At 39.2% G+C, this 26,847-nt stretch overlaps 1 protein-coding gene and 1 non-coding gene across 2 annotated transcripts in view; both read left to right on the top strand.

Moving 5' to 3' along the window:
* NHEJ1 (non-homologous end joining factor 1) overlaps positions 1-26,847 on the top strand; it is an 89,354-nt gene that overhangs the window by 6,581 nt on the left and 55,926 nt on the right. The window contains exons 2-5 of the mRNA XM_072418019.1: positions 899-1,095; positions 2,430-2,639; positions 7,618-7,756; positions 7,843-7,901. Coding sequence (XP_072274120.1) covers positions 910-1,095; positions 2,430-2,639; positions 7,618-7,756; positions 7,843-7,901 — 594 coding nt within the window. The 5' untranslated portion in view covers positions 899-909. The remainder of the gene's footprint in view (positions 1-898; positions 1,096-2,429; positions 2,640-7,617; positions 7,757-7,842; positions 7,902-26,847) is intronic.
* On the top strand, positions 19,761-19,867 carry LOC140336139 (U6 spliceosomal RNA). The gene has a single exon (XR_011921804.1). It is a non-coding gene; the product is annotated as a U6 spliceosomal RNA (small nuclear RNA).

Here is a 26,847-nt window from a genome sequence, read left to right as displayed (position 1 = left end):
CTGTATTAGTCTGTCATTTGCAATCCCTATTTAATGTACAGCGCTGCGTAATATGTTGGCGCTATATAAATCCTGTTTAATAATAATAATAACAATAATAATAATGTTCCGACTTAACTCATTTTTACTCACAATCCTCTGTCACACACCACCTTTGAGGGGAAGTGTGATAGAGATTACCCTGGGTAAAAGAATTATTTCTTAAATTTATTCCCTCAACCCGTATCCTTCCCACGCCTTTCTCTTACCTTTCTTTACCTTTTCCTACTCTACTTCTGAATTTGAATTCCAGGTTTCCTTTTTTCTGGTACGATTCAGTTATTGTAATTTTTGAATGTTAATCCATTATGAGCAAGATAGACAATAATTTATCCTTTTCCCTTTTTTTCTTCTCTTTGTATCTATGCTTTGACTTTTGTTTACTGAAAAATTCCTAATAAAAATATTGAAAACAAAAGCTGAATTCAGGCTCATCAATGTGTCGCCTATCACTTAGTTCTGGATTACAAACACTTTGGGGTCCGTCCTTTTAAAGGATTTATACCCCCTCCCTCAATACACCCACTATAGTTCTAGAAGGAGGTTGCACAGGACCGAATCACACGACACAAGGCTGCAGTCTCGTATAATTTCAAATCTGGCAGCACTGGATTTTTATGAAATTTATCAGGATAAACTTTGGACTTTCTGCAATGTTATAAATAATTTCAATGATTGACCACTAGGTGGCAGAATTAGTCATTGTTTTAATAGGGGACCTGTAGAGAGATAGGACCATCTACCGGTATCAGCAAATTTCAGAGGAATTGATAGGAGAATCATTTATAAATAGAGCCCTAGTATTTATTAGCTTTGGCTGTGTTCATGTTTATAATTTTATATTTTCGTTTCCATGCAGGGTTTTACACTATGGCGGTGTCACAGGCCATGGACGGCTGCCTCATCCCCCTTCCATGGAAGTCTCTGCAGATTGGAGAATGCACGTTCTTATGTAAAGTTCATTTCACAGACTCTGCCTACTGCTTGCTGCTTTCTGACCTCAGCAGTGTCTGGTGCGAGGAGGCTGGAGCTGAAGTTATACAGGAAAGGTCAAAGGTCAGTACATTTAGCAAACAGGGTTCTAGGGCTGTAGCCCTTCCACAAATCAAACTGAAGGAACTCATCAAAGTCAGTAAAAAAAGATTTACACATTACTTAGTCATGTCAGTCTAATCATTGCAATCTGTGCGAAGAAAAACATGGAGGCTGTGCTTTGCTGGCCTCTCCTGTAAATGCTGTTTATCTGGCTGTCATGCTTTATGAATGAGTTTTCACTTTGGCTCAAGCAAATATGCAGATAATTGAGTTCTGATTTCCCTGCCTGTTCCAAATCAATGCCTCAAGTCAGAGAATGAGTGAGACAGCCAGGAAGCTAGCATTTTCACACTTTCTCCCACACTTCTCCTGCATTGCCAGGATCTTAGCGTTGGAATAACTGCTTGGTTGTGTGTGGGGGGTCTTAGTTCTGGCTAAAGCAGAATGTTACTTAGCTGGCAGCATACCTGTTATTAAAGCAGCTTCATAGTAGAAAAACCTGCAAAGCAACATACTGCAGAGAAGGACTCTTGCTTTCTGTGTGGGAGCAGTGGTCTCTCTGCAAAGCCCTGTTGAGTCAGACTTATAAGTCTGCATTTTGGCAAAGCTCACGCTCCCTGGAAAGCTTTGACCTCCAGTTTAGCCAGTAGTGTGGGACCATTTCAGATTGGTTACTGCTTACCCACAGAGAGCATGGATACCAATCTGTTTATGCTGGCAGGACACAGGGTTTTGTTCTTAGGCTGTGACTGCTTTAAAAAGAAAACAAACAAGCAGTGAAATTTCTTTTGTTTTTCTTAATACTTTTAGTTGCTTTAAACTGGAGGCTCAGTTGGGCTTTAAACATTAGTCATAATGGGAATGCTGACATTTTAAACAACGTGCAAGCAGGCCTTCAACCTGAAGCCCTGAAGCCTACTGAGTCCCTAAATTAACATTTCCAGGTATCCCATATTGCTCTGCAAGCTAGCCTGAGCCCAGCCTAACTCCTATTAAGATCTTCAAGTCCTAATATACAGTGGGAAGAATCTGTAGGTGGGTGGTGGCCCCTGTATTGTGACCCAGCTTTTCAGTAATCACCCAAAAAGAGCCAGGTGGTTTCTGAAAAGTCCTGGGTGGTGAGCCCAGCTAAAAGGGTTTAGGGAGAACACGCCACCTGTTATGGTGATAGAATCGTACAGTTTACAACATTAGCACCTCCATAAACATTTCCTGAGAATTTCCCATTTTTAATGTAAATGTTCCTGTTCTGATTTTGAAGATATGTTTATATGTAGATTTCGAGTCATTTAGCCATTCACTACCTCTGCCTAAGTAAATACATTTTCAGCTTGTCCTATATGTTTTCTCTGCAGGAGCTCAATAAAAGACTAAAGGCTCCAATCTCTTCTTTCCTCTCCCACTTGTCTCGACTCCTCCTTCCCTTGCTGGATTCCAGAGATGATGGACACTACAGGTTCTCTTGTCAGTGGACAGAGAACACCCTGATGCTGCATGTGAAAAGCCAGTTATCTGGCCTTCCTTTTTACTGGGAGTTCCATTGTAAGGAGGCCGCTGTCAGCACAGTGAGTGACGATACTGCATGGGAAAAGCACAAATAATTGAAGGTGGATGAAAAGTCCAGTTTGCTAATATAAATCTGTTTTAGTTTTTAGTGCTAGACAAATATAAAGTTATAAAGACACTGCAGTTTGCACATTTGCCCAGCCACACTCCCTCACCCATCTCACTGCTGCTTCACCTGGCTAAGCTGGCCTGGCTTAGCTCTGATATTGATTGGGAGATAATTTCATGGTACCTCCCATGTGACAGTGTTCAGACCTTTTTGATTGGCCATTCAGCTACAACTATGGTTACATTGGGTAGGTTATGTGCCGTGATGGAGGCTCCAGCAGTTAGCAGAAGTGGTAAGGGAGCGTGGCTTGGTAGGTAACAAGATCTGGGAGGTGGCAGGGCTGTGTGAAGTCACTGTTTCACTATCATTCTAGCACTGAGAGTTTTGCAAGTTTTTGGATCTGTTTCTTCAGAGGTATAAACATATATTTGGGGACACAATCATATGAGTACCAACACTAGACACAAATTTAAACCCCTTCATTACAAAACATTAACATTGTCCAGCAGGATACAGATGCAACCAGGAAGAACAATGGAGGGCAAAGCGGCCATCAAAACCACATTGATGCACAATTAGAAGCTATTTGTGGCCCCAAAAGACCAATTTATTAGCAGCTGGTGGCACTTCTAACTAGCTACAAGTACAGCAAAGGTTGTGCTATATCAGGGGTATGCAAACTCCAGCCTTTAGGCCAGATACGGCCTAGCCAGTAGTCCGTTCCGTCTCAACGCCCCCTGGTCGATCTGGCCTAATCCCGGCCGGCAAGGGTTGGCAACCCGTGGCTCTTGAGCCTTCTTGTTATGCCTCCCTTCCCTATTTACTGCGGCCGGGGTAAGGGGACATTCCCTCTCCTCCATATGCATTGCGGAGGAAAGGGATTTCCTTTGAGGGGCGTTCCTGGGGGGGTGGAGCCATCAGCGCGGGACTCGAGAGAGAGTCCGGCCTAGTCTGCCTTCTTGACCTCCTAAAATGGCCTAGTAGCCAAAAGTTTGCTGACCCCTGTGCTATATTATAGTTCACAAAGTAAGTTGCTGTATCACAACTGAACACAAGATGGTGCTGTGTGTTCACAGGTTAATAATGCACAGTGGCTGGGGTGCAGAACAATTCACTGCATCACAAAATAATAAATATTGTCTGCTACTTGGTCTAATCCATGTGTCCTATACTAAATCAAGTGAGCTGAATCCAAAGTCCAATTCTGCCTAGGACTTCAGGATCTTAAGTTAATTATGCGTATAGACGCGATTTGCTACATTCTCTTGTTCCGCAGTTACTATGTAATCTCTATACATAACTAACTTTTGCCTCATAGTTCCATGGTATTACAAAAATGTAGTTTTATGTTGCAACAACATATACAATTACACATAATTCACCTGAGTCCTTGTTTAACACACATGTACACTTCAGAAGTGTTTCAGGCACTTGCTTTTGTGTTTGTGGCTCCCCGCTGTCTCCTGTTACAGAAATCAGCAGTAGTCGTCCATCATGTTGGGGTTGCACCGGCCTTGATTTCTTGGTACCATAACAGAAATGTCCTGGTGGTACCTCTCCCCTTGTTCATCACTTACATCACCCAAATTTTGTGGGGAGAAGTCCAGATGGGAATGTAGGAAATGAATTTTAAGTGACATTCGGCAGCCAAGTGGATGGTATGCTGTTAGCATGTTGTTCACGTGTTCAGCATGATTTTCACCCACTGATTGCCCAGAAAGTTTTGTGCAACTAGCACAAATGAATCCCAAGCAGCAAGTTCAAGTGGGTTGAGTTTGTCTCTGAATGTGGCATCACGCATCAATTTGCGGATTTGGGGACCAACAAAAATGCCTGCTTTCAGTTTAGCATCTGTTATAACTTTTCCAAACTTGACGTTCAAATACTAAAAGCCCATACCATTCCGATTCACTGCAACAACAACGTTTTTCATTAATCCAAGTTTAATATGAAGTGGCGGAAGGTAAACTTTCTGTGCATCAATGAGTGATTTATGCTTCACGTTGTACTGGGCAACAGTGTGTTCAGGTCTGGGTGGCCTTTCTTTCACTTTGTATTGGTTGCTGTCATCATGACTGTTCCAGAGGCACAGAAAGAACATATATTTTGTATGTTCCAATTGCAGGCCAAGAAGGAGTGCCACCACCTTCAGGTCACCACATACATTCTACTTTTGTTCTGAGTAGTTAATCAATTTCAAAATGACCTCCATGGATTCATATGTCTTTTTCATGCCATCAGCAGGAGCAAGAGGAACAGAAGGTTTTTAGTTACCTTTATGCAGCAATACAGCTTTCAAACTTGCTATGCTGAAGTCTATGAACAATCTCCACTGCTCTGTTATGTACTCACCACTTAACTCCATCATCAGTCCACTCACGTCGGTACAGAAGCAAATGTCCTTTTTCAGCCTATAATAACTTGCAAACTTTGTGGGATGATAACAAAAGTGTGAAGTTGTCGTTTCTTTTTGTAGCAAACTCCACTCCTTTAATCTGGAGGCTAACAGTTCAGACTTCTCATTTCACAAAGACAGGTCCTCTACTAGATCATCTAAATCTGATTGGCTTATAAAATGTGGCCTACCTTCTTCAAATTAGAGTTCATAACATTCATTAACATCAACATTATCCTCCGGTTCCTCATCCGACATGTCATTATCAGTAACAACAGATGTAGGAGGGACTGGCACTGGATTCTCTGCATGATGTGGCACCGGCTTTAGAGCAGATTCACAATCCGGATAGGCGATTTTTGACTTAGTCTTCAAAAACCCAGCAACTCATACAGAAGTAGCAGTCCGAGTGATGGTCTTTTGGCTTACACCAAACCATAGGCACAGCAAAAGCAATTTTTTTCCTTTTCCCATTCAACCATTGTGTTAGGCCAACGTAACACACCTGACAGCAGATATGAGGTGCCCAGCTTTCATCCTGATCTCCAATTTCACATCCAAAGTAATACGTGTAAGCAAATCTAACCCTCTTGTTTAGGTTCTTGCGTTGACCACACGGTGGTATATTTGCCACAAATGTAGCAAAATATGTCCGGTTTATTAACACAGCTGCGCCAACTCATCTTTAGCTCAAAACAGACCCACTATGGCCTAGCTGTACTATCCAATAAGATGGTTTCGCACTAGAGACAAGTCCCTGGTCCATCTCACCTTATATACCTATTTCTGACGTCAGCTCCCTGACTTGCCCTGCCGCTGCTGGAACATGCATGCCACCAGGGGGCGTGATTCAGCTGAGGTGGCAGCAGGCATAGTGGTAGCTGCAACTGTTGGAATGTTCCCATGTAAAAATACATTAACCAATTACTGACCATTTGAACATCTTTAGCAAGCCTATAACTTACAATCTGTATGTGATAGGCATATTTTGAGTTCTGATTTGGAATCTGCTGACCTGATATCATGTAATTCACCTTTGTTATTCCCAGTAGCAGAATCGTTGTTGTGCAGTGTAATATTAATAATATTAAACAGGATTTATAGAGCACCAACATATTACGCAGCGCTGTGCATTAAATAGGGGTTACAAAAGACAGGCGGATACAGACAACGACAGACAGGAGGAGAGGACCCTGCCCAGAAGAGCTTACAATCTAGGAGATGAGGGAAGTAGCCAAATATTTCTATGAGGCTGTATGAGGAGTCTAAGAAATAGTTTTGACCTATTGTACAATTAGATTAGCCTTACTGTGCACAGTTACTTATTAGGCTTTCAGGAGCACTACCTGAAATTAGTTTTTCTATGCCCTTTCTTGGATTTGTGACCTTTTCTTGTAAGTTCTTCTTTTTGACCCACAGCCAGAAACCTTTATAATGTGTTATCTGACAATGGAACAAACTGGCCATTCTCTTTTTGTTTGTATAATAATGGGGGTGGGGGGGGGGGGGGGGGGGGCATAACATTGTAAGGTCCTTTTGGGTCATGGATGATTAGACACCCTTTGTTCAGCACTCCAACACATACTGACTGAATGAATAAAAAACTATGCTTTATAGTTCATGTGCTTTTCTGCAGTCAGTTGTATTGTTAACCAATAGTAATTGCATTAAAGCAAAAAGAAGAAACATTTATGACTGAACATTGATGAACCACAGGACAGCGGGGAGCTTACAATTGTATCAGCTGAATCATTCATAGACATGGCTCATACTTTCAATCAATGTTTGCCAACACATTCAATCAGTTGTTTCATCAAAAAACCCAAAACCTAGTAGCTTAGCATCTATTGATTATTGAAATTACTTTGTATCCAGTTATTTTATCAGTTTATGTGTACCGGTCCAAGGCTTTTATTATTATTTAAGGTAAGACTGCAGAGTACACAAAGCACCAATAGATTTTTCAATTATCAATCAGATATTCCATCATGTGCAAAAGAAATACACCCAATAATTATTCTGAGGATTTATGTATCAGGACATTAGTGTTCTCCCCAGCCCCTTTACCTGGGTGCACCACCCAGCATTTTTCATTAATCACCCTGCTGTTTTTGGGTGGTTACTGAAAAGTTGGTTCGCAGTACAGGGGCCACCCACCACCTACAGCTTCCTTCCACCCAGCTTATAACAATTTCTGGGGAGAATACTGGGACACATTAAAAAAAATCATCATTAACAAAAACAAAGCCAAAATGGAGAAGTCATTTGAGAAAAACTAATTACACTCCATGATTTATAGGCTTGTAGAATCTTCTTCATCAGCAATAACTTCATTGTTTAATCGTTCCATCAGTCTTCATCTGAGGTTGTATTGGCCTAATTTAATACCTGCCAATGTTTTTTGTATTATGTCCTGGTATGCAAAGCCTCGGTATTTGAAGATTGTGTGCTTTTTTTTCTCATGATTGTAATATTTTCTAGACCAAAATGGAGCAAATTTTATTGTTTGTATTCACTTGTCTTTAATCGGCAGGTATGTCGGCACTTGGTGCAACCTCTGATGTGTATGACGAAGGCTCTGGACTGTCAGAGCCAGGAGCTGTGCACATTACTGCTCAGGAAAGATGAAGAAATTCAAGATTACCAGGAGAGCGGTGCAGTGCTGACTCGAGGTAGGAGCCCAGTCTTGGATTGGGAGTCTGAAAACGTTTACACTTAGTGCAGTATATTATTTTACTAATAAAGCATTGTTTTACAGGTCGCTTGAAAACAGAACCATTTGATGAGGGATCATTTCAAGAATCTTTTCTGGCAGAGGTAAGAGAATACAGAATGGTCATACAGGCTAATCGGTTATTTCCTGGTGATTGCTTTCAGAACTTCATCCCCCAAAAGCACTACACACAGTGTGTAAAAGGACTTTTAGCAGCCAAGGAGCAAGCACTGTGGATAGAAGCAGGAATATGGAAAGTTCTGTAGGGTTGGCAAAACGGATAGGGATTTTAGTGCAGCAAATGCACTGTGTTGTCAGTTAAAACAGAAAGCTACACTAGGCTTACAGCATTTCTGGTGGATCAACGGATATTTTGTATTTGCAGCATTTAAAACCATAAGTGAATGTGTTTAAATTGCAGAGATTAACTGAATAAGTCAGGAAGATACATTCAAGAACCAACACCCTTACAATTACAATCACTATTAGGAGCTCTCATGATTTTATATTGACAGGTGCACTTTAAAGTAAAATTTTATTGGTTTTGGTCACTTTTTTTATGATTTTAAAAATATTTTTTTATTTAAGGATGTGTCAATAAATATTAATATCAACAATGTATAGATCAAGGTTACAATATCAAATTAAAACAAAATAAATAAATATTTAAATTAACATCTATATAAAAAACAAATATACAGGCATTTAAATAAACATATGTGAAATATGAAAGAGGAAAAATTAGTTATTAAACCACACTAACAATTGCAACAATTTCCATATTAAATATCATCTACAACCACCGGAGGATCATTATCCAGCATTCTCAGACCTACCAAAAGGTATGTTTAAAAATATTTATAAATTGACGCTTTATTGAATGTGGCTGAGTCTCTATATAGGATTCCCATACTTCAAAAAAAACCTTGCAACCTTATTCTCTTTTTCCAGAGGCTTCAAATCAGCCCATTCTAAAAACATGCTCTAATTTCTCCTTAAAAAGCCTGAGTGTCAGTTGTTTTGAATCTATCCATTTATATAATACTGTTTTTTTGGCCACAAGAGAAACTATTGCTTATGTTTTTTTTTTTAATTGAAATTTCTTTAAACCATTGACCTTTTTTAGACTACATACTTGGTTCAAAAAAGTATCACACATTGCATGATATAGGATTCCTTGAGTGCCATCAGGTAGCTAAAACACTGGGAGCGTAGAAGTTTTCTGCTTTGTAGCTCTCTTTGTCTGATTAAAACTTTCCTAATTAACAGTCATGTAAAAAAGGAGTCTTTGCTGTGATGGCTTGCAGATTTCTGCATACAGTGGGTTTCATTCAGGCTTTACATGAAAGAAGCAAACTGAGATTCTGGAAAATGTGCAGAAAAACACAATGGCTCCACCCGTTGTCTCAGAAGGAGAATGCACTGCTATTCCTTCTGCGTTCAACACTGTAGGAGACTTAGATGATTATGCTCCCTACCATTGTGAATCGGTTTAGAGCAAGGAGCCAGTTTAGGATGAATCTGACGCAATTAGCTTTCATGAGCAAAGACATCCTGCTGTGCTGCAGAAGTTTTCCCTTTCTTCTTATAATTGTTGGACCTAAAAAAATATGTGATATACACCCAGAGCAAAAGACTACTGATTGTAGTCACTTTGGGAGGAATAAATCCTTTGCATTCGATATATTTTTTGTTGCTCTGTAATAGAAAATTTATAGAGAAAGTATTATAGAAATATATATACAGGTGAAATATATATACTTTCGCCACCTTGTGGCAGACTGAGGTCAATACGTTCTTTAAAATGAATCAAAGACCGATTCAATGTCAGAAAATATTTAACCAGCATGGTCATTATTAGGATAGTTTTTATAGAGAGTAGGGCTGAGATGGAACTTAGTTCAAGTTTTTTAGTGATGTCCCTGTCAATCATTTTATTAAAAAACCCAGGACCCTGCAATAGCTTAGCTGGTATATTTACCTTTCCAGTGACATGTGTCACCTTCCTTCCCACTGTTCTAGAAATGCAGACTACATCAGTCTTATTAGCGATTAATAATTCCAAAAATGCTTTATGGTTCTTTCCACTGAACTCTCCAGGACTTATTAGTAAGGTAGGGATAAAGTGAAGAACCACAGCACTCCGAGGGAGATCGAGCATTTGATACTTCCAACAGTGTCACATGGCGCAGACGCCGGCAGAGGCTTCAACACTGAAACAAAACAAAGGTTGGCGACATTAGCCATCACAGAAGGATAGTATAATACCTCTTCATTTGCAGAGAGCTGGCCTTTCAGCTTTATTGGCTGATGGGATTGTTTTAATTGTTGCTTTTTTTCCAAAAAAATATCAAAACCTTTGCTGATTGGTATAGCTACCTATTATACACAGGGACAGACATAGTTATTACATATGCAAGCTCTTCTTCCTGTTTTGGAGTCCTGCACAGGGTTTGTGCTTTATTGCTCCTAAGGGCCTGTTGCCACTTGATAATAATGGGTTATAAAAGTGATTAACCGCCCATAAGTACAGAAACATTTTTACATCGCCCCATCTGATAGCCAGTCCACATTACTCAATTCTTAGGATGTGGCAGGGAGCAGTGATGTACTCAAGAAAACATAGACATTGTCCTGCCCTTTGTCCCTGCCCCTGGCTTTCAGTCCACAGGAGATTCGGTAAAGATGAGGGTAGTAATGAGGAGCAGACCATATGTAAGTTGCAACCACCTAAATTTTAGCTTTAGGATGAACACTATAATATGAGCTCTCTCTAAACACTGTTTACTTCCCCTTTAAACTGCTGAGCTTCTGTGTAGATATAATGCTCTTTGTATGTTTGCATTAGGTAAATGAGACATCAATAGAATATTTTGATGCTAATGAGTGAGATGATACAGAAGAATTTGGCGTGTGACAGTATGATGTCAGTCAATGCTTGTACTAGGCGTGTTTATAAACACACATTGCTGCTGATACTTGTCTCCTGCCTGCGTATTCCCACACTCAGGCTTGTGGCGAACGCATGCATTAGGCAGCATTGTAATTATAGGGGACTGTTTAGGGCCTTATGGGAACTAATTTATTTTAATTATTTTTGTTTGTTCGGTGATAGCCCCAGCTAAACATTCAGCCCTTTACAGGGAACATAAATTTACATCTGACATGGAGAGCTGTCCCCACACAGGTTTATAATTTATTGCTTAGAATATAAGCTCTTCTGGGCAGGGTTCTCTCCTCCTCTTGTGTCTGTCTGTCATTTGCAACCCCTATTGTACAGTGCTGCATAAAATGTGGTCGCTATATCAATCATGTTTATTAATATTATTATTATTATTAAATATTATCCACCTGGGCGTTACACTGATGTCTAGATTTCTGTACCAAAAGCGGTACACTGTTTTTCATGAAATTTTTTTTTTTTAAATTTTAAACCGGAAACAAAAATATGTCCGAACAAGGGTCTAGTAGATATCATGAATATAAAAAATGTTTGAAACACACAATCATGTGAAAAAAAAAAAAATTACTTTTAATAAAATTAAAGACACAAAAATCAGCTTAAACAAGAATACATAAATAAATGAAAAATACTGAAAATGCGATAATTCGGTATACTGTATAGTAATATATTTTTCTAAAACACCTCCCTGGTGTGGTAAATTTTAAAACAGAGTCCAACCTCACATACCTATTGACAAAACCACATAAATATATTTTGTATTATTTTGTATTGGATTGGATACAGGACTTTGTATTCAATCCAATACAAAATGAGCATTTGAATTTATCAATTACATACTTTGTATTTATTTTGAATTATTTTGTATTGGATTGGATACAGGAGTTTGTATTCAATCCAATACAAAATGTGTTTGAATGAGTTTGAATTTGAATTTCCCGCACACGTGCCGACGTCATCGCCGAGGGACACGTACACGCTATGGACGGAGAAGAAGCCGGCCGGCTTCTTCTTCTCCGCCGGCCGGCTTCTTCTTCTCGGAGAAGGCACCTGACGCTGGAGAGGGAGATCGACGCTGGAGGACGACGCTGGAGAATGACGCTGGAACACGAACACGACGCTGGATGATCACAGCGGGGCCAGGTAAGTGATCGATAAACCCGAACTTTTCTCACTGTATTTTCATCGGGTTTATCGATAATTGCAATTTTTTAAAACCCGAACCAAGGTCGGGTTTAACGGTCAGGTGGTTAATAATAATAATAATAATAATCATCATCATCATCATTTTACTCTAGTCATACATACCATGCTAGGACCAATCTGAGATCAGAAATCCTTTGTACTACAGGAGGAAGCTGCACTATACAAATACTTGCTCCAGGAAGCTTGTGGTCCTTATGGGGAGTAAACCCAGAACACTGGAGCTACAAGGTGCTGAGATTGTCCATACACAGTCTAATCTTAGGCTATGTACATACATCAGATGATTCTCGCCTGAGAATACGAATGGTCGGTCTCTGGTGAGAATCTGACTTGTACAGCGGTTGCCTGAAGTCGTTCATGGATCCGTCCTGTCAGATCCATGATTGACTGCTGTATAAGTCAATGAAGAAGAGCACAGCAGGGTGCTGCTCACTCATTCTCCCCCTCCTCTCTCTAAGGAACAAAATGGTGCTGTGTGTAGCGCCTATTTGCTCATCTGTTACTTTTTTGTTGCAAAAGATCTTTTTCAGCTAAAAAAATTGAACGTGTGTATGCCTTAGACCTGTTTGATTGGTGGTGGTCAGCAAAGTAGGACTTTTTGAAGGGTTGATAGCAAACTCTTCTACACATAGGACACAGATTCTAAACACATTAAAACCTTCACATAAATAGCCATACCAAAACATTTTAATTTCTTTTAGGTGCAAATTGATATTTGTGAATTGCACAGAGTACAATAGAAGTCAAACAAGCCATACAATACCTGATGAACTAGTTACAGTACCCTTAGAAAGGGCAACTTTTTTTCTCATAACCCTTCTTGCCACACATTTACCTAACGTATCCCTACTTGAAATAGTCAAGCGACCTGTGGGGAAAAGACTCATTGCAAGACTCTACTTCTGGGCACTTAGTAGCACATTGGGCTTATCTTATCAAAGCTCTCCAAGACTGGAGAAGATAGACTATAATGGGTGAACCTAAGTGATCAGGCAAACCTGGAATTTATTTGGTCGATTACTGAAAAACAGCTACCAAACAATAGCATTCCAGGTTTGCTAGGTCAACCATTGCCTCGCATAATTAAATAATGTGATGTAAGATGAGAGCACACAGGTCTTATGTTAGGGCACATTCTAGATTTGTACAGTAACTTTTTGTTAACCTTAAGGCATCTTACATGCCTAGTTCTGATTGGATCATCTTTGCCTTTTATACTATTTAGCTCTAAAAACCAATGCCCTACATCTCCTAGATTGTAAGTTCTTCAGGGCAGGGCCCTCTTCTCCTCCTGTGTTACAGTCTGTATCTGTCACTTGCAACCTCTATTTAATGTATAGCGCTGTGTAATATGTTAGCGCTATATAAGTCCTGTTTAATAATATTAATAATAATTTTTTAGAATGCAGTGTGTAAAGATGTTACTGGTGACATCGGTCTGTCTGTATACTTGTGTTTAGTACATGACATGGATTGCATTCTGTCGCTAGGAGGGACACAGAAACAGGACATGGAGATGGCAGAGGTTAGACATCCACAAAGTGACATTTCAGTAAATATTTTGATGGATGAGAACATGCTTGGCCACTTAGCATGTCAGAAAGCTGACTGCAAATATAGAAACATATACAGTACATGACATACTGGTAAGAGAAATACTCCCTGCAGGAAATAAAATATTGTAATCACTTCCGTGTAATGTCTACATTGAAGGAAAAAATCTTGATCACTTGATCACCTTATATACTTATGTAATACTATAAATGATTAAAGTTTTTAATAAAAATAAAAAAGGTAATGATATGCATTTGTTTAAATTAATGAAATGCATTTATAAGGGCTACTTGTATAATATATTGAACTATTCTTTATATTATATTTACATGGACTTGGAGAAGGCAAGGAGTCCTTCTAACGCTATGAACATGCCTGCAAGAGGGACAAGCACAGGAAAACAGTAGATATTAGTGCATGCCATGGGTCCTATTCATTTTTCATGCACCAAAATACAGGTCCTAAATGTTTTACTCTTTCAATTCAAACCACAAAGCATACCTAATATCTATCTAAATATTATAATGTGGTATGCCAAAGGGACTACGATATACTACAGATGTGTGTTTGGGTGCAAATAGATTTGAGTGGCAATGCACATTTACAGTGCGTTACCATGCATTGCAGTATTGCATGTTATTGCGTGTGTTTTAAAGTACAGTGCCAAATCAAAAACCCAATGTGTGGCTTACAGGTGTTCTTCCTTCTGCCTCCTACAATTTATTGCTAAGCCTGATTACTTTAGGGAGGGGTTTGTGACTACCTCAAACCTTCAGAAAGTCAGTTTTTTTGCACCATCTTTGGAAGCTCTGAACACAAAAGGGTAAAATGCCTTGTACAGGCAATAAAAGATCAGATACCTGGTGCATTCTGCAAAGCTTTTGAGGCTCAACAGGCTTCTCACTCATAACCTCGTCACACGCAGGGCTCCAAGACTTTTCTAGAAGTGCCCCACTCTCTGGAATGCTCTTCCTCCTTGCTCCTACTTTCTGCTCTTTTGAAAGAGCCCATAAAATCCATCTTTTCAAACTTACCTACATGTCTTTCTGTCTCTTAAACCCTCACTACTCACCTACCATTCTATATCCCCCCTCCTTTTGTGTGCTACTTGTGTGCCCTCACCTCTTAGATTGTAAACTCTTCTGGACAGGGTCCTCTCCTTCTCCTATGTCACTGTCTGTACAGCGCTGTGTATTATGTTGGTGCTATATAAATACTGTTTATTATCATCATCATTATTAATAATAATAATAATAATAATTAATAATAGTAATAATAGACATGCAAACCCTCATGTCATGTGCAGGTTGGAAGGTGGTCAACTGCAAATGCAACCTTTTCCAGCATAATCTCTGAGGCATCTTACATTAAACTAGGCCAAAGCCAGTGGACATGAACCCTTAATCCTGTTCAATTTTAAGCTGAACAATCACTTTAAAATAAAGTTTGCTCCTATATTTCAAAATCCACCACAGCGGTTAGAACTTTTTCACATAAGACATGTGAACATAAGATGTCTACAAATTCCTCTGCTGCTTAGTATTAAGCTCCTTCTCATATGTGTGGGCTTTGGTGTAATGAAATACTTTGTTTTCTTAGTAAACAAATAAAACAAAATAGTCTTGATGCTCCCGCCAGTATTAACAGCCAAAAAAGTTTCAATTAAACCTAAGCAATTTATGCTTCCGTCCCAAAGTCACCTGTTCATTAAAGAGGCCGCGTGTAGGCTTGTTTCTGACAGACGGGTGCAGTTAGAGCGCAGTTATTATTTTTGGAGCTTGATCCATATGTTTACGGAAGTTTTGGATCGCGAACCGTGTGAATTCTGCTCTGTTGTGCAGCCTGACCGGTCTGTTGGTGAATAATGTGCCTGTCTCCTTTTATCTTGGTGTTGATGCTTTTTATAGGCGTGAGATGTTGTGTCTAATTGTTTGTCTTTGAGAAGAGATCATTAGGGCTCGCAATATTGTTAACCGCACAAGCAAGCTGGCTGTCACCCAATGCATATTAGGCAGGGCGGCTGCATACTACAATGTAACCTTTCTGCTGTAATTTACTTTCAAGCTTTGCACAAAGGCCACTTCTCTTTGTTTAATATTGCTTCTTTCAAAATTGGAAACGCTCTGTGTCCCTATATTTCCTTGTCACGACAGAAGGATGAGGAATTTTAAACACCCAATATACAGTTTTCCCCTACTACTACTAGAGTGGGAAACTACTGGGTTGCATATGGTGGTGCTATTTAGTAGAGGATATTATTATTATACAGTATTTATATGGCACCGACATATTACTCAGCGCTTTACAAAGTCCATAGAAAGGTCACTAGCTGTCCCTCAAAGGGGCTCACAATCTAATGTCCCTTCCAAAGTCATATGTCATTAATACAGGATAAGGTCAATTTTTGGGGGAAGCCAATTATTCGAACTGCATGTTTTTAAAATGTGGGAGGAAACTCACACTGGGAGAACCTGGAAACACCATGTAGATAGTGTCCTGGCTGAGATTCGAACCTGGGACCTAGCGCTGCAAAGGCCAGAGTGCTAACCTTTGAGCCACAGTGCTGCCCATATACATTAGCAAGAAAAACATCCAGCTCCGCACAATAAAGGTGCAGCAGAAATGTTCACATATTTGATAGAAGTTGCAGGGATTCAGAAGCTAGGATTTCTTGGCGTTTGAATTTTGACATGGTGTATACGTTTTTCATCATATGGCAGTTTCTAGAATGATTTGTTGTATGTGTACATTTGTTTGTTGCTTGTATATACCTGACACTAAACACTTGAAACCTAAGAAGAAACTTACCTTATGCCCAATCTGGGAATTCATCGCTTGTGGTTAGACTGATGCTTAAAGAGGGCTAAGAAAAAAATAAATTCTGGTGGTCCATACAGGGAGCTTTGCACTTGGCAGACTGATTCCATTGATTTTCCAGTTGGTAATCAATTTACTGAAAATATGTAGATGCTGCACATACATCTGACCTTTCATAGAAATGTGATCAGATGCTATTGATCATATGTACTCCCAGCACAACGTGTGCTTGATCAATATTCACCAACATGTCTGTTCACCTGTCACTATCCATGATCGGTTGCAAGCGGTCAGGAGTAGATTTAACTTCTCATTCTCTTCAAATGTTTTTAATGGATTGGAAATAAAAATTTGTCCATGCATACTCATAAAGAAAACCAACAAAGAATGCTTCTTCCCCCCAAGCACTTAAACCTTCCTTAGCTCAACTCTAATCTAACCTCTAAGGCTTCTAATTCCCCAGCATTTAAACCTACCCAAATCTAACATTTTATTAACCCCACCAACTAAAGAAAGCCTTTACCATTTACCCCTATTCTTCTGCACACTGACATTTATTTCCTCAGAAAATGCACTAAAAAAACTCAGTACCAAGAAATGGCTCCATCTCAAACAGTGTCCCTCCATGTGACTTGAATCTCCAACCCAGTTTTAGTTCTGACCTTCACTTTAAACCTGTTAACTTACCCCCAAGACCACTATAGCAAAAACCTGTATAACAGATCTATGAGCAGGATCAATAGGTAATAAAACTATGTGAGGGGGAGCAAAATCGCATGTGGTAATGCTAAGTGACACACATTTTCTGAATGTATGATCTCACCTCACCATAACCCAGACACTCAGACCTCTAAACCCTTAGATCAGTGTTTCTTAACCATTTTAACATGGGGGGACCCTTGAAATAATGTTCAGCAACCCCTTCTTTAATTACTATATCCACAGATCACAGTATATTAGTGTGGTGGTCAGTGGGAAGAATTACATTGCTGGCCCGAGGGGAGAATATCACCCTTACAGATAGCCAAAAAGATCTGTCTAAATCTATTCTTCCCTCCCCTCAGGAACGTTGTCTTGGCGTCACCTTTGATGCTGCCCTCTCTTTTACCCCCCAGAATATTTCCAGTTCCTGCCACTTTTACATGCGCAACATCTCCCTAAACCCACCTCTACCTGTCCCCAGAGACCACCAAACTTCTTGTACACGCTCATCATCTCTCATATGGACTGACATAATGTAGCATCTTCCTCTCTGGCTCTTCTCTACAATCTATTATGAATGCTGCAGCCAGATTAAACCATCCTTCCCACTGCTCCTCTTCTCCTGCCTCTCTTTGTAGTTCTCCTCATTGGTTTCCATTTCACCTTAGAATCATATTCAAGCTCCAGTGCTTTGCCTTCAAATCCCCCCACAGTTCTTATCCAACCTACCTTCTCACCTGATATAAAAATACTCCCCCAGCTGCTCTCTTCACTCTCTTCACTCAATGACCTACTAATGACTTCCTCACTCATAACCTCATCACATGGAATCTCTGGGATCTCTGGAATCGTCTTCCTCATCCTATTCGGCTTGCTCCTACTTTCTGCTCATTTAAAAGAGCCCTCAAAACCCATCTTTTCACACTCACCTACCAGTCTTCTATCTCTTAAACCCTCACTACTTACCCAACACTCCATATTCCCCTTCCTATTGTGTGCTACTTGCCCCTCTGCTTAGATTGTAAGCTCTTCTAGACAGGGTCCTCTCCTCCTCCTGTGTCATTGTCTGTATCTTTCTGTCATTTGCAACCCTTATTTATTGTACAGAGCTGCGTAATATGTTGGCGCTATATAAATACAGTTTATTATTAATAATAATAATAATAATAATAATAATATTAATAATCAGTAGCCCAGGAGCTAGTACGTAAGTTAATATGGATGCCTTCATGGCCAGTACATGTGGAATTTAATGAAAAGTGTACAACATGGCAAAAACGTAGCTTTTGACCCAAGATGCTTAAGAATCAGACAAAGTAAACTGTCAAGTAAACCAATGTATTCAGAAACCATAGACAAATATAAACCTTTCCTAAGAAAGCTTCCAGATTCATAATGACCCGAGACTTAAATTTTAGCATAAGCCAAGTTGTGGCCGCTTTCCCTTTCATCCAAAAGTCTGATCAGATCAGCGCCTTAAAGGGCCTCAGAATCTTCAAACAGCGGCTAGTGAATGAAAGCTCTTTTTATCTCCTCTTTTGCCCGTGTAAATTTCATCCATGTGTAACCACCTTAATATGGTAGCCGATAATCTGTTTAGCCTTTTCATCAATATTTTCTTCAGTCCTAAATATAAATGTGTCTGTCTATTTATTTGCGTATATGTACAGAGGCTCGGCCATTCATGTAAACCAGAAAAGCCATTAAAATAGCCGCAATTCCATATTTAGCATGTGTGCTGAGGCTGAGAGGTAAACGCTAATAGCCGCTTAAGTGATGTTTTTGGCTTTGGAAGAGCTTTAAAATTTGTTCTTGAGGAGCAGAGAGAGAGGGAAAAAAAGTTCTGGCATGTTGCCCGTGCTACTGCACAAACTGTTAATAAAAGTTAGCATGTATATGTCTGCATGTATATAAACGCATATAAATTTTATTAGTTAAAGGAGCCTGTTAAAATATGCACGCTTGGCTGAGGGGTAGCATTCACATCTTCTGCAGATCAGAAGCATAGCTGGCTGGCCAGTGGCGGTCAATTAGCCACTGGAAGGAGACGCATTGCTAAGTAAACAAATTAGAGAGGGTAAAAGAAAAAAAGTGCCTGGTGCAGTCTACTGAAAAGACTCCCAGGAGGGGAAGGTGACAGAAAGGACTTGTTAGAATGTGTTGAAGTGTTACATGTAAAAGCGAGTAATAGGGTCGCTGAGTTAAAATGAAATCTTAGAGAGACAAGAAACAAGTAATGAGTCCGTCTAATATATCGATCTCCAGAGCAAGCGTAATTTTTACGGTGGTTGTTGAGGTGCTGGATTAGGATGCATTTATGGGATAATCTTTGTTTTTTATATGAGCACAGTGGCTCAGAGGTTAGAACTCTGGCCTTTGCAGTGCTAAGTCCCAGGTTTGAATCTCGGCCAGGATACTATCTGCATGGAGTTTACAGGTTCTCTCCGTGTTTGCGTAGGTTTCCTCCGGGTACTCCGGTTTCCTCCCACATACCAAAAACATGCAGTTAGGGTAATTGGCTTCTCCCCAAAATTGACCTTAGACTGTATTAGAGATTATGTACATTAACATACGTAAATACATTAACATATGACTATGGTAGGTACATTAGATTGGTAGCTCTTTTGAGGGACAGTTAGTGACATGACTATGGACTTTATACAGCACTCCTATAATTCTGTATGATAAAAATATAAATATATAAGATTAAGGATAACGTTTTGTCCTCACTTTGGCAGAACATTTACTAAAATTGGAACAATCCAGAGAAGATTAACATAGCCCATGTGTAAGGGTGACCCACAAATTCATAAAACATCCTATATTAAAAAAAAAAATAATAAAATTGGTCTGCTTATATTTTGACTTTGTTAGCTCCTTCTACCCCCCTTCATTAACATGCTAATTGTATTTTCATTACAATTTTACATTTGTCATCACATACTTACACACACATACCTAGAAACCTGTTCATTGGGTGATTTTGCAATGCAGGCTGATCATGGGTGTTGGGAAGTCATGGTAGGGTGCTGTACATGCCTCCTTTCAGTCCCAAGATCCCGGATGTAAACAGTGATTATTTCATCAATTTATAAATGGATATTGACCCACCAAATTTCAATAATTATATCTACTAGACATCAATTATTTCTAGAAACATAAATTTTTATAGCTTTAAAACAAAAGAAATGTGTATAGACAAAAGATCAGAGTATATAGTTTTTGTTGTTAACAATTGTCCCATTTTCATTTCTGGACGCGTTTCGCAATGCATCCTCAGGCTTCCTCAGGAGGTATGGGACACCAAAAAAAAACAGTTGTTAAATCTCCTTCAATCTTATGTCCACCAGGACAATCAATCCATGTGTGTAGAAAACTTTGCTGGATCCTGAACTCACCTTACTGCCTTTTCTAACCTTATTTTTAGTGCTTTTTGAAGCACTAAGAATAAGGACTAAGAATCGCTTTTGAAATTACTTCCCCATTTTTCAGGATCGCTTTGTATTTATGTAAATTAAAAACTTTCAACTCCCTCTATGAATCTAAGATCCATCCTCTGTCTCCCATCCTCTGACTCAACTGGGGTCTGCCGAACCAGTTTTCTTTTTGGAAAAGTAATATTAATATGAAAATGACTCGATTGTCGGTGGTCAGTCTGGAGCAGTGAGCAATCCTACATAGACTGCCCTAGGTAATGCCTATATGTAATCCTGATCCAATGATTGAAGTATGCAGGCCAGGAACAGTCGGGATGTAGAGGATTTGTGTCAAGCTCTATCTGACTTACTGCAGCATCTAATGCGTCCAGTAAGTTTATTATGTGCAAGGAAGTGTAAGAAAATGAAGTATAGCAAAGAAGCATGTGCAAGACTGAAGTAAGTCTGGAGTTAAGCTTTAGGGCTTTTTGCATGGATGGAAGCAAATCTAAATATGACATTGTTAACTTATTAACATTATTAATAATATTGTAACTGGTCATTTAGGTAAAGCAATATTGTTTGCTGATAGCCCAGCGAGATATACTCACCTTATTACTCTTCCTTTCCACCACTCTTTTGCAGTAATTTATCTGCTTCCATAAGTTTGATGTTGGTCCTTACCCAAGCAAATGGTGTCAATGCTCCCTCACCTTGAAAATGGTTAAAACTGTTGAATGTCTGCTCAGGGCAGATCACTGTCACACGAGAGGAAGTCATATGCTCCCCTATACCCATAGTCCTGCTATGTTAGAAAGGGAATTCAGGACTGTCAGCAGTCACTGAACAGACAATGTAATTCTAAGATCTGTAAGTCAGTGTATTGGAGTGTCATTGGACTAGTAATCAGAGATTCCAAAATCGATTCATTTATTTAATAAATATCATACATATGGCCATTTTGCACAATTTTTTAACAGCTAAAAGTTCAGTTTTAAACTCAGTCAATTTTAAACATTCCATCTCTATTACCTAAAGGCAATTATAGACGTTTGTTTCCAAATAGAGTATTCAAAAATCACATGTAGACTTAAACCGGGCAAAGTTGCTGCTAAAGAAACATACACATTGCAACAGCACTGAAAATTTGCCAAAATTGTTATAAGAAAACTAAACAATTATCTGGTTATTGCTCATTGTTGCTGTTGTCTGTTTTGCAAGACATAGAAGACTTTTAACATCACGGAAATCCCAGTGTTCATCACTTCAATAATAAAAATTCATATTGATGAGGCCCATGTCAGACTGGCGATGCTAATAACGACAACATTTAAAATACTGGTGTCACAAAGCATGGGATTCGAAAATGGTGTGGAGCCATCTACACATAGAAGAGGAGTTACTGCTTTAAAATAGTTCTCTGTTATGGGTACATCTCCCCCAGAGCTTTTAGACTCTGTAAACTATGGGCATTTTTTAACAAAGCAGGTAGACTAGTTTGACGAACATGTAAGGGAAACTCCGTTTGATGGATGAAAATGAAAACAAAAAATATTCATATGCTATATTTTAATTTAACATGACTTATTTTTATCTTAAAATACAGAAGATGCTAAATTTCTGCACAAAAATGCAGCCATCATTGAAAATATTTAAAACAGTACTTAACAGAAACCATGGTGTTATTTTAAAAATATTTTTTCTTAAGGGGAAACAAATAACCATCATGTGGGCTCAGTCTGTTTCTTTTTTCCCCCTTTTGAGAAGACCTTGGAGCTTTATTATTATGGATTGCTACTAGTATGACCCCAGTATAAATGGAGATTCTTTTTCTAATGGCATTATGATTGATAGAAAAACAACCCTGGTTTATACTCGAGTAAATATGTAAAACAAAATCAGTAGTGATAGTTCCATACTACTGGGAGCAATTATGTATGTTGGACATTATATTTAATATTTTTCAGTTTATTAGTAGCCCACAATTATTTTTTGGGCAAAAAATTAGCTGATTTATATTTGGGTTCTTTGGTTTGTATGAAGCATTATCAGATTTCTGATCAGACTTAAGCTGGGTACACATGTGCAGTAAATGTCATTGGAAAAGATCTTTCCCAATCCTTTCCAATGACTAAGGACTTCACGGTGCATACAGCACCATTCCACTCTATAGAGAGGGGAGGGGGAGAACGACGGAGTGGCACCCTGCTGCCCGCTCTCCCTCTTCACTTCTAATTCGATCGTTTGTGGATCCGCTAGAGCGGTCGTTCAGATGATGAACGACGGGGGCTGTACACACGCCAGATTCTCATCCAATATCGTCCCTGAGCCAATTATCAGATGAGAAGCATTGGACATGTACGTAGCTTTAGAGCCAGTCTTTGACCATCTGACTGATAATTGAGTTACCTAAGCAGTTTTCTCCCCAAAATTTTTTGTAGGGCCCTCCCCCTTAGTATGCCCCATTTTTTTGTTGCCTTTCTATTATGCTCCAGTGCTCTTTTATTGTGACCAGATTCCTATTGTCACATGTTTTAGCTTATACAAATGTCTGATGACAACCGGGTGGCTACTGAAAAGTGTCGGGTGGTGCATCCAGCTAAAAGGGTCTAGGGAGAACACTGCTAAGAAGTGCTAGGTGTACCTTTAGGTGGTACTTCTAATGGGTTCAGAGGTTCTTCTGATGGGGAACGTAAATTTGCCAATACAGATGAGAGTTTTACAAAAGCTTTGTATATTAACAAGTATGAAAAATTAGTTGCAGCTGCTTATATTGAAGGCATTGTTTCAAAACCTTCATACGAAATTTGGGTTTTCTAGGCATAAATGGGAACATGCTTAGGGATCTCATCATCTCATCATGAAGTACTTGGTTAACATTGGTTAAAATGGCACAGAAAAAATGTAGTAGAATAAGAATTAAACAAACTACAACAACTAAATTGTTTGTATTTGGTTGAAGCAATTCCGATAGGCGCCAACACGTTTTGCTTTTGGATTTAAAAAAAAAAAAAGAATTAAAAGTCCCACTGGTCTATCACATTCCTGCCTGTGTGGCCATCCTAAGGTTTATCCATTCAGCCATGGTGGTATAAGCTTTTACAGGTTACCAGTGGTTAAGCTTTTTTTTTTTTTTTTATCATGGAATCAATACCAATGGCAAGACACACCGCCAGCCAAGGTTTTATAAATTCACCCCTTCTGTATGCCTAGAAAACAAGTGCTTGTGAAAGTCTTTCCATTGGTGTGCAACAGAAATTCTGCATTATTGGGACACCAGCATTACAGGTCAATAATAAAAATCCCACCTGCTGTTTACTGTCTGAGTACTGAGTGCCTATCGCTGTTAACTCCCTCTCTTGGCCTTGTTTGCGGCAGCCCACATTTTCCTAAAATGCGCTTGGCTGAGTCACCTCTGTGTTTACCCACAGAACTGGCACAGAATGGGCAGCGGGTGAGTTTCCCCCCATCTACACCTCTTTTTATACACCTCAGCTCTTCCCCACACTCATTAGTGTCACACCCCAGCTTAGTACAAAGTACCAATGTGTGACTTCTCAACACAACGGCATAGTGTTACCAGCAGGCAGAAACCACACTCCGGCCAGCGTCAACACCAATTATGCTTCCAAATATATTTATACATAACTAGTCAAGTCAGGGAGCTGTATGTCACAAACATTTGGTAAAGCTATCTTATGTGTTTCCTGATCTATATTATTATCAGCATATTGTGAAAATTTGGTTATGATCACGGGATTTTAGGATATCAATGTATCCCATATGGGTCAAATCAAAAGGTGATCAAAGTCTTAGAGTTTTTTTTTTTTTTTTTTTTTTTTTTTTTTTTTAGAACGTACTCTCAGACTTAGTAGAAAAGCCTGTTGCTTGTCATCATGCTGTAGATAAGGATGTGGAGAAGCAGAAGTCATTCCACAGAGGTCTTACTTTCCCCCTACTGAATTAGAGCTAGAGCTAGCCTATTAGTACAAGTGAGCCCTTTTTAGCTGGGCGCACCACACTGCACTTTTCAGTAACCTCCTGGCTGTTTTTGGGTGCTTACAGAAACATTGAGTCTTAATACATGGGCTGCCACCCGCCTATGGCTTCTTCCTACCCAGCTGTGACAACAGTAGGTAGGAATGACTATAGAAATTGGGCCCAGTCGAAATTCGAATTTGACAAGTTTTATGGAAGTCACTCCATCAACCCTTTTTTGATCCCTGGGCCAATCAGAAACCTGATTTTTTCCAAAGCAACAGCAAAAACAATTTGCAAGAATTCTATTTAGTAACAGAAAATGTATACTGTGCAATTCTGGAGCATGAAAATTGGCACTAAATTTGAACTAAGTGCAACTAATGTTCCAATTTTAGGTTCATATGGTCAGGTAGGTCATTATTGCAGAAAGGGACAGGTATCACTCCAGGTTGTCAGGGAAACATGGCATTCCCGACTTTCCCTTTGGGTCTGATTTATTGAAGCTCTCCAAAGCTGGAGAAGATACACTTTCATCAGCGATGATCCAGCAAACCTGGAATGGATCAGGTCCAGGATTTAAAACATTTTCTTAGCAAATGAATATAAAGAAATCCATTCCAGGTATGCTGGGTCACCTAGCTTCACTGATGTAAGTGTATTCTCTCCAGCCTTGGAGAGCTTTATTAAACAGACCCATTGGCTCAAAAGTGGGTAAAATACTGTGCTGTCCCATGCAATAATAAACTCAACCACAAGATGTCTCCAACACTTTTAGTTGAATGACGCCCAAGAGGAACCACAGAGAGTTAAGGATGTCAGGGACCCGACCCCTAACAGATGTTCCAAGTGACCAATGCCATCCCTCAGCTTTGTTTTCTGCATCTTTGAGGACTACTGACCAGTGAAAAATATTACTGAGAAATACTCCGCACATCAGGTTATCAGCCTGAAGACATATGGAAAAGGTAAGTATATACTAAATGAAAAATTAAACGTAACATATGCATTGCTTTGGGCAATTGGGGATGAAAGGGTTTAAAGGTTAGAGGGTTTTTTAAATTGCTTTGCCATATATATTGGAAAACATAGACTTTTTAGAAAAATGTATCAAATAAACTTTATAATACATCATGAAAATACATTATACTTTCCCATTTATTAAAATTAACCACGCTCATTAGATGTCTATGTAGGGCAGTGTGTAAATTATACAAATAGCAATCTGAATTTATTCTCACCCTGGAACCACACATAAATGGACTTCATGTTCCCACTGCATCAATTTTCTATGTAAAATAATAATAATTTTTAGCATTTGGTATTCCAGAAGCTCTAATGTGTACGTATAGTAAGTTTAAACCCAATACTCAAAGGATAGGAAATCTAGGGAGAGAAGATCCACTGTGTACTGTCCTGGAAAAAAAAAAGAAATATTGCCGAGTTAAAAACAGCATCACGGTAAACAGCAGTAACCAGGACAGAAGCTTCATTTAATGCCTCCCTGACCACTGTCAGCAGCTTCACCCTGGGTTTGGAGCGCATCTGTCTACTTTTAAAACTTCCTCACATACAAGTGTTTCTTTGTCATTACTTGAACAGCAATGAGTGAGACGACCGGCTCTCCACCGGCTTTATTTCACTCAAGAGTAATAATAATTCTCTGATGTCTAGTAGTAAAGTTCTTAATTTTACAGTTTGCAAATTTAAGGCTTAAATCTGGGTTTTAACCACTTGGCATCTAATCAACCCCTCTGAACTCCCATCTACAGCAGTATGTTGCTGTGTGTGTGTGTGTATATATATATATATATATATATATATATATATTTGTACAGTGCTCCCCCAGCACTTTTTAACTGGGTGCACCACCTGGAACTTTTAAGTAACCACCCAGCAATACAGGAATACTGGACAGTTGGGGCATAATACAAAGACAATGGGAAAATGTTACATACTAAGAGGATGAGTATAAGACAGTTGAAATAAAGTATAAAGAAAACTGACAGAATTAATGGGGTTACTTGATCCCTATGGCAACAACAAATGAGAACACTAAATTTGTCATGTGTTGCCCTGCCCCTTTTCACCACTCGGCTTCTGCTTCTTCCCACCTAGCTTAAAACATTTTTTGAGGACAACTCTGTATTTATGTTTGTATGAGCCTCTTTGAGAGGTTAATGATATGATAATGGACTTTGTAAAGCACTGTAACATGTTGTCACTATATAAATAGTGGCTAATAATAATAATTTATATACGTTTCACTGTCTGTCACACATTCTAATATTTTGCTTGACTGCCTTTAGCTTAGCTTACGACACACATTCTGCATGGTATCCTTTTGATAACCTTATATAATGCCACCACTTTTTTTCCCCCAAAGGTTTGGACTCTGTGGTGGCCAATCTAGGT

This window comes from Pyxicephalus adspersus, chromosome 7, assembly GCF_032062135.1.
Source record: "Pyxicephalus adspersus chromosome 7, UCB_Pads_2.0, whole genome shotgun sequence".
In the NCBI taxonomy this organism is placed as follows: Eukaryota; Metazoa; Chordata; class Amphibia; order Anura; family Pyxicephalidae; genus Pyxicephalus; species Pyxicephalus adspersus.
This window is presented reverse-complemented; position numbering and strand designations above follow the sequence as displayed.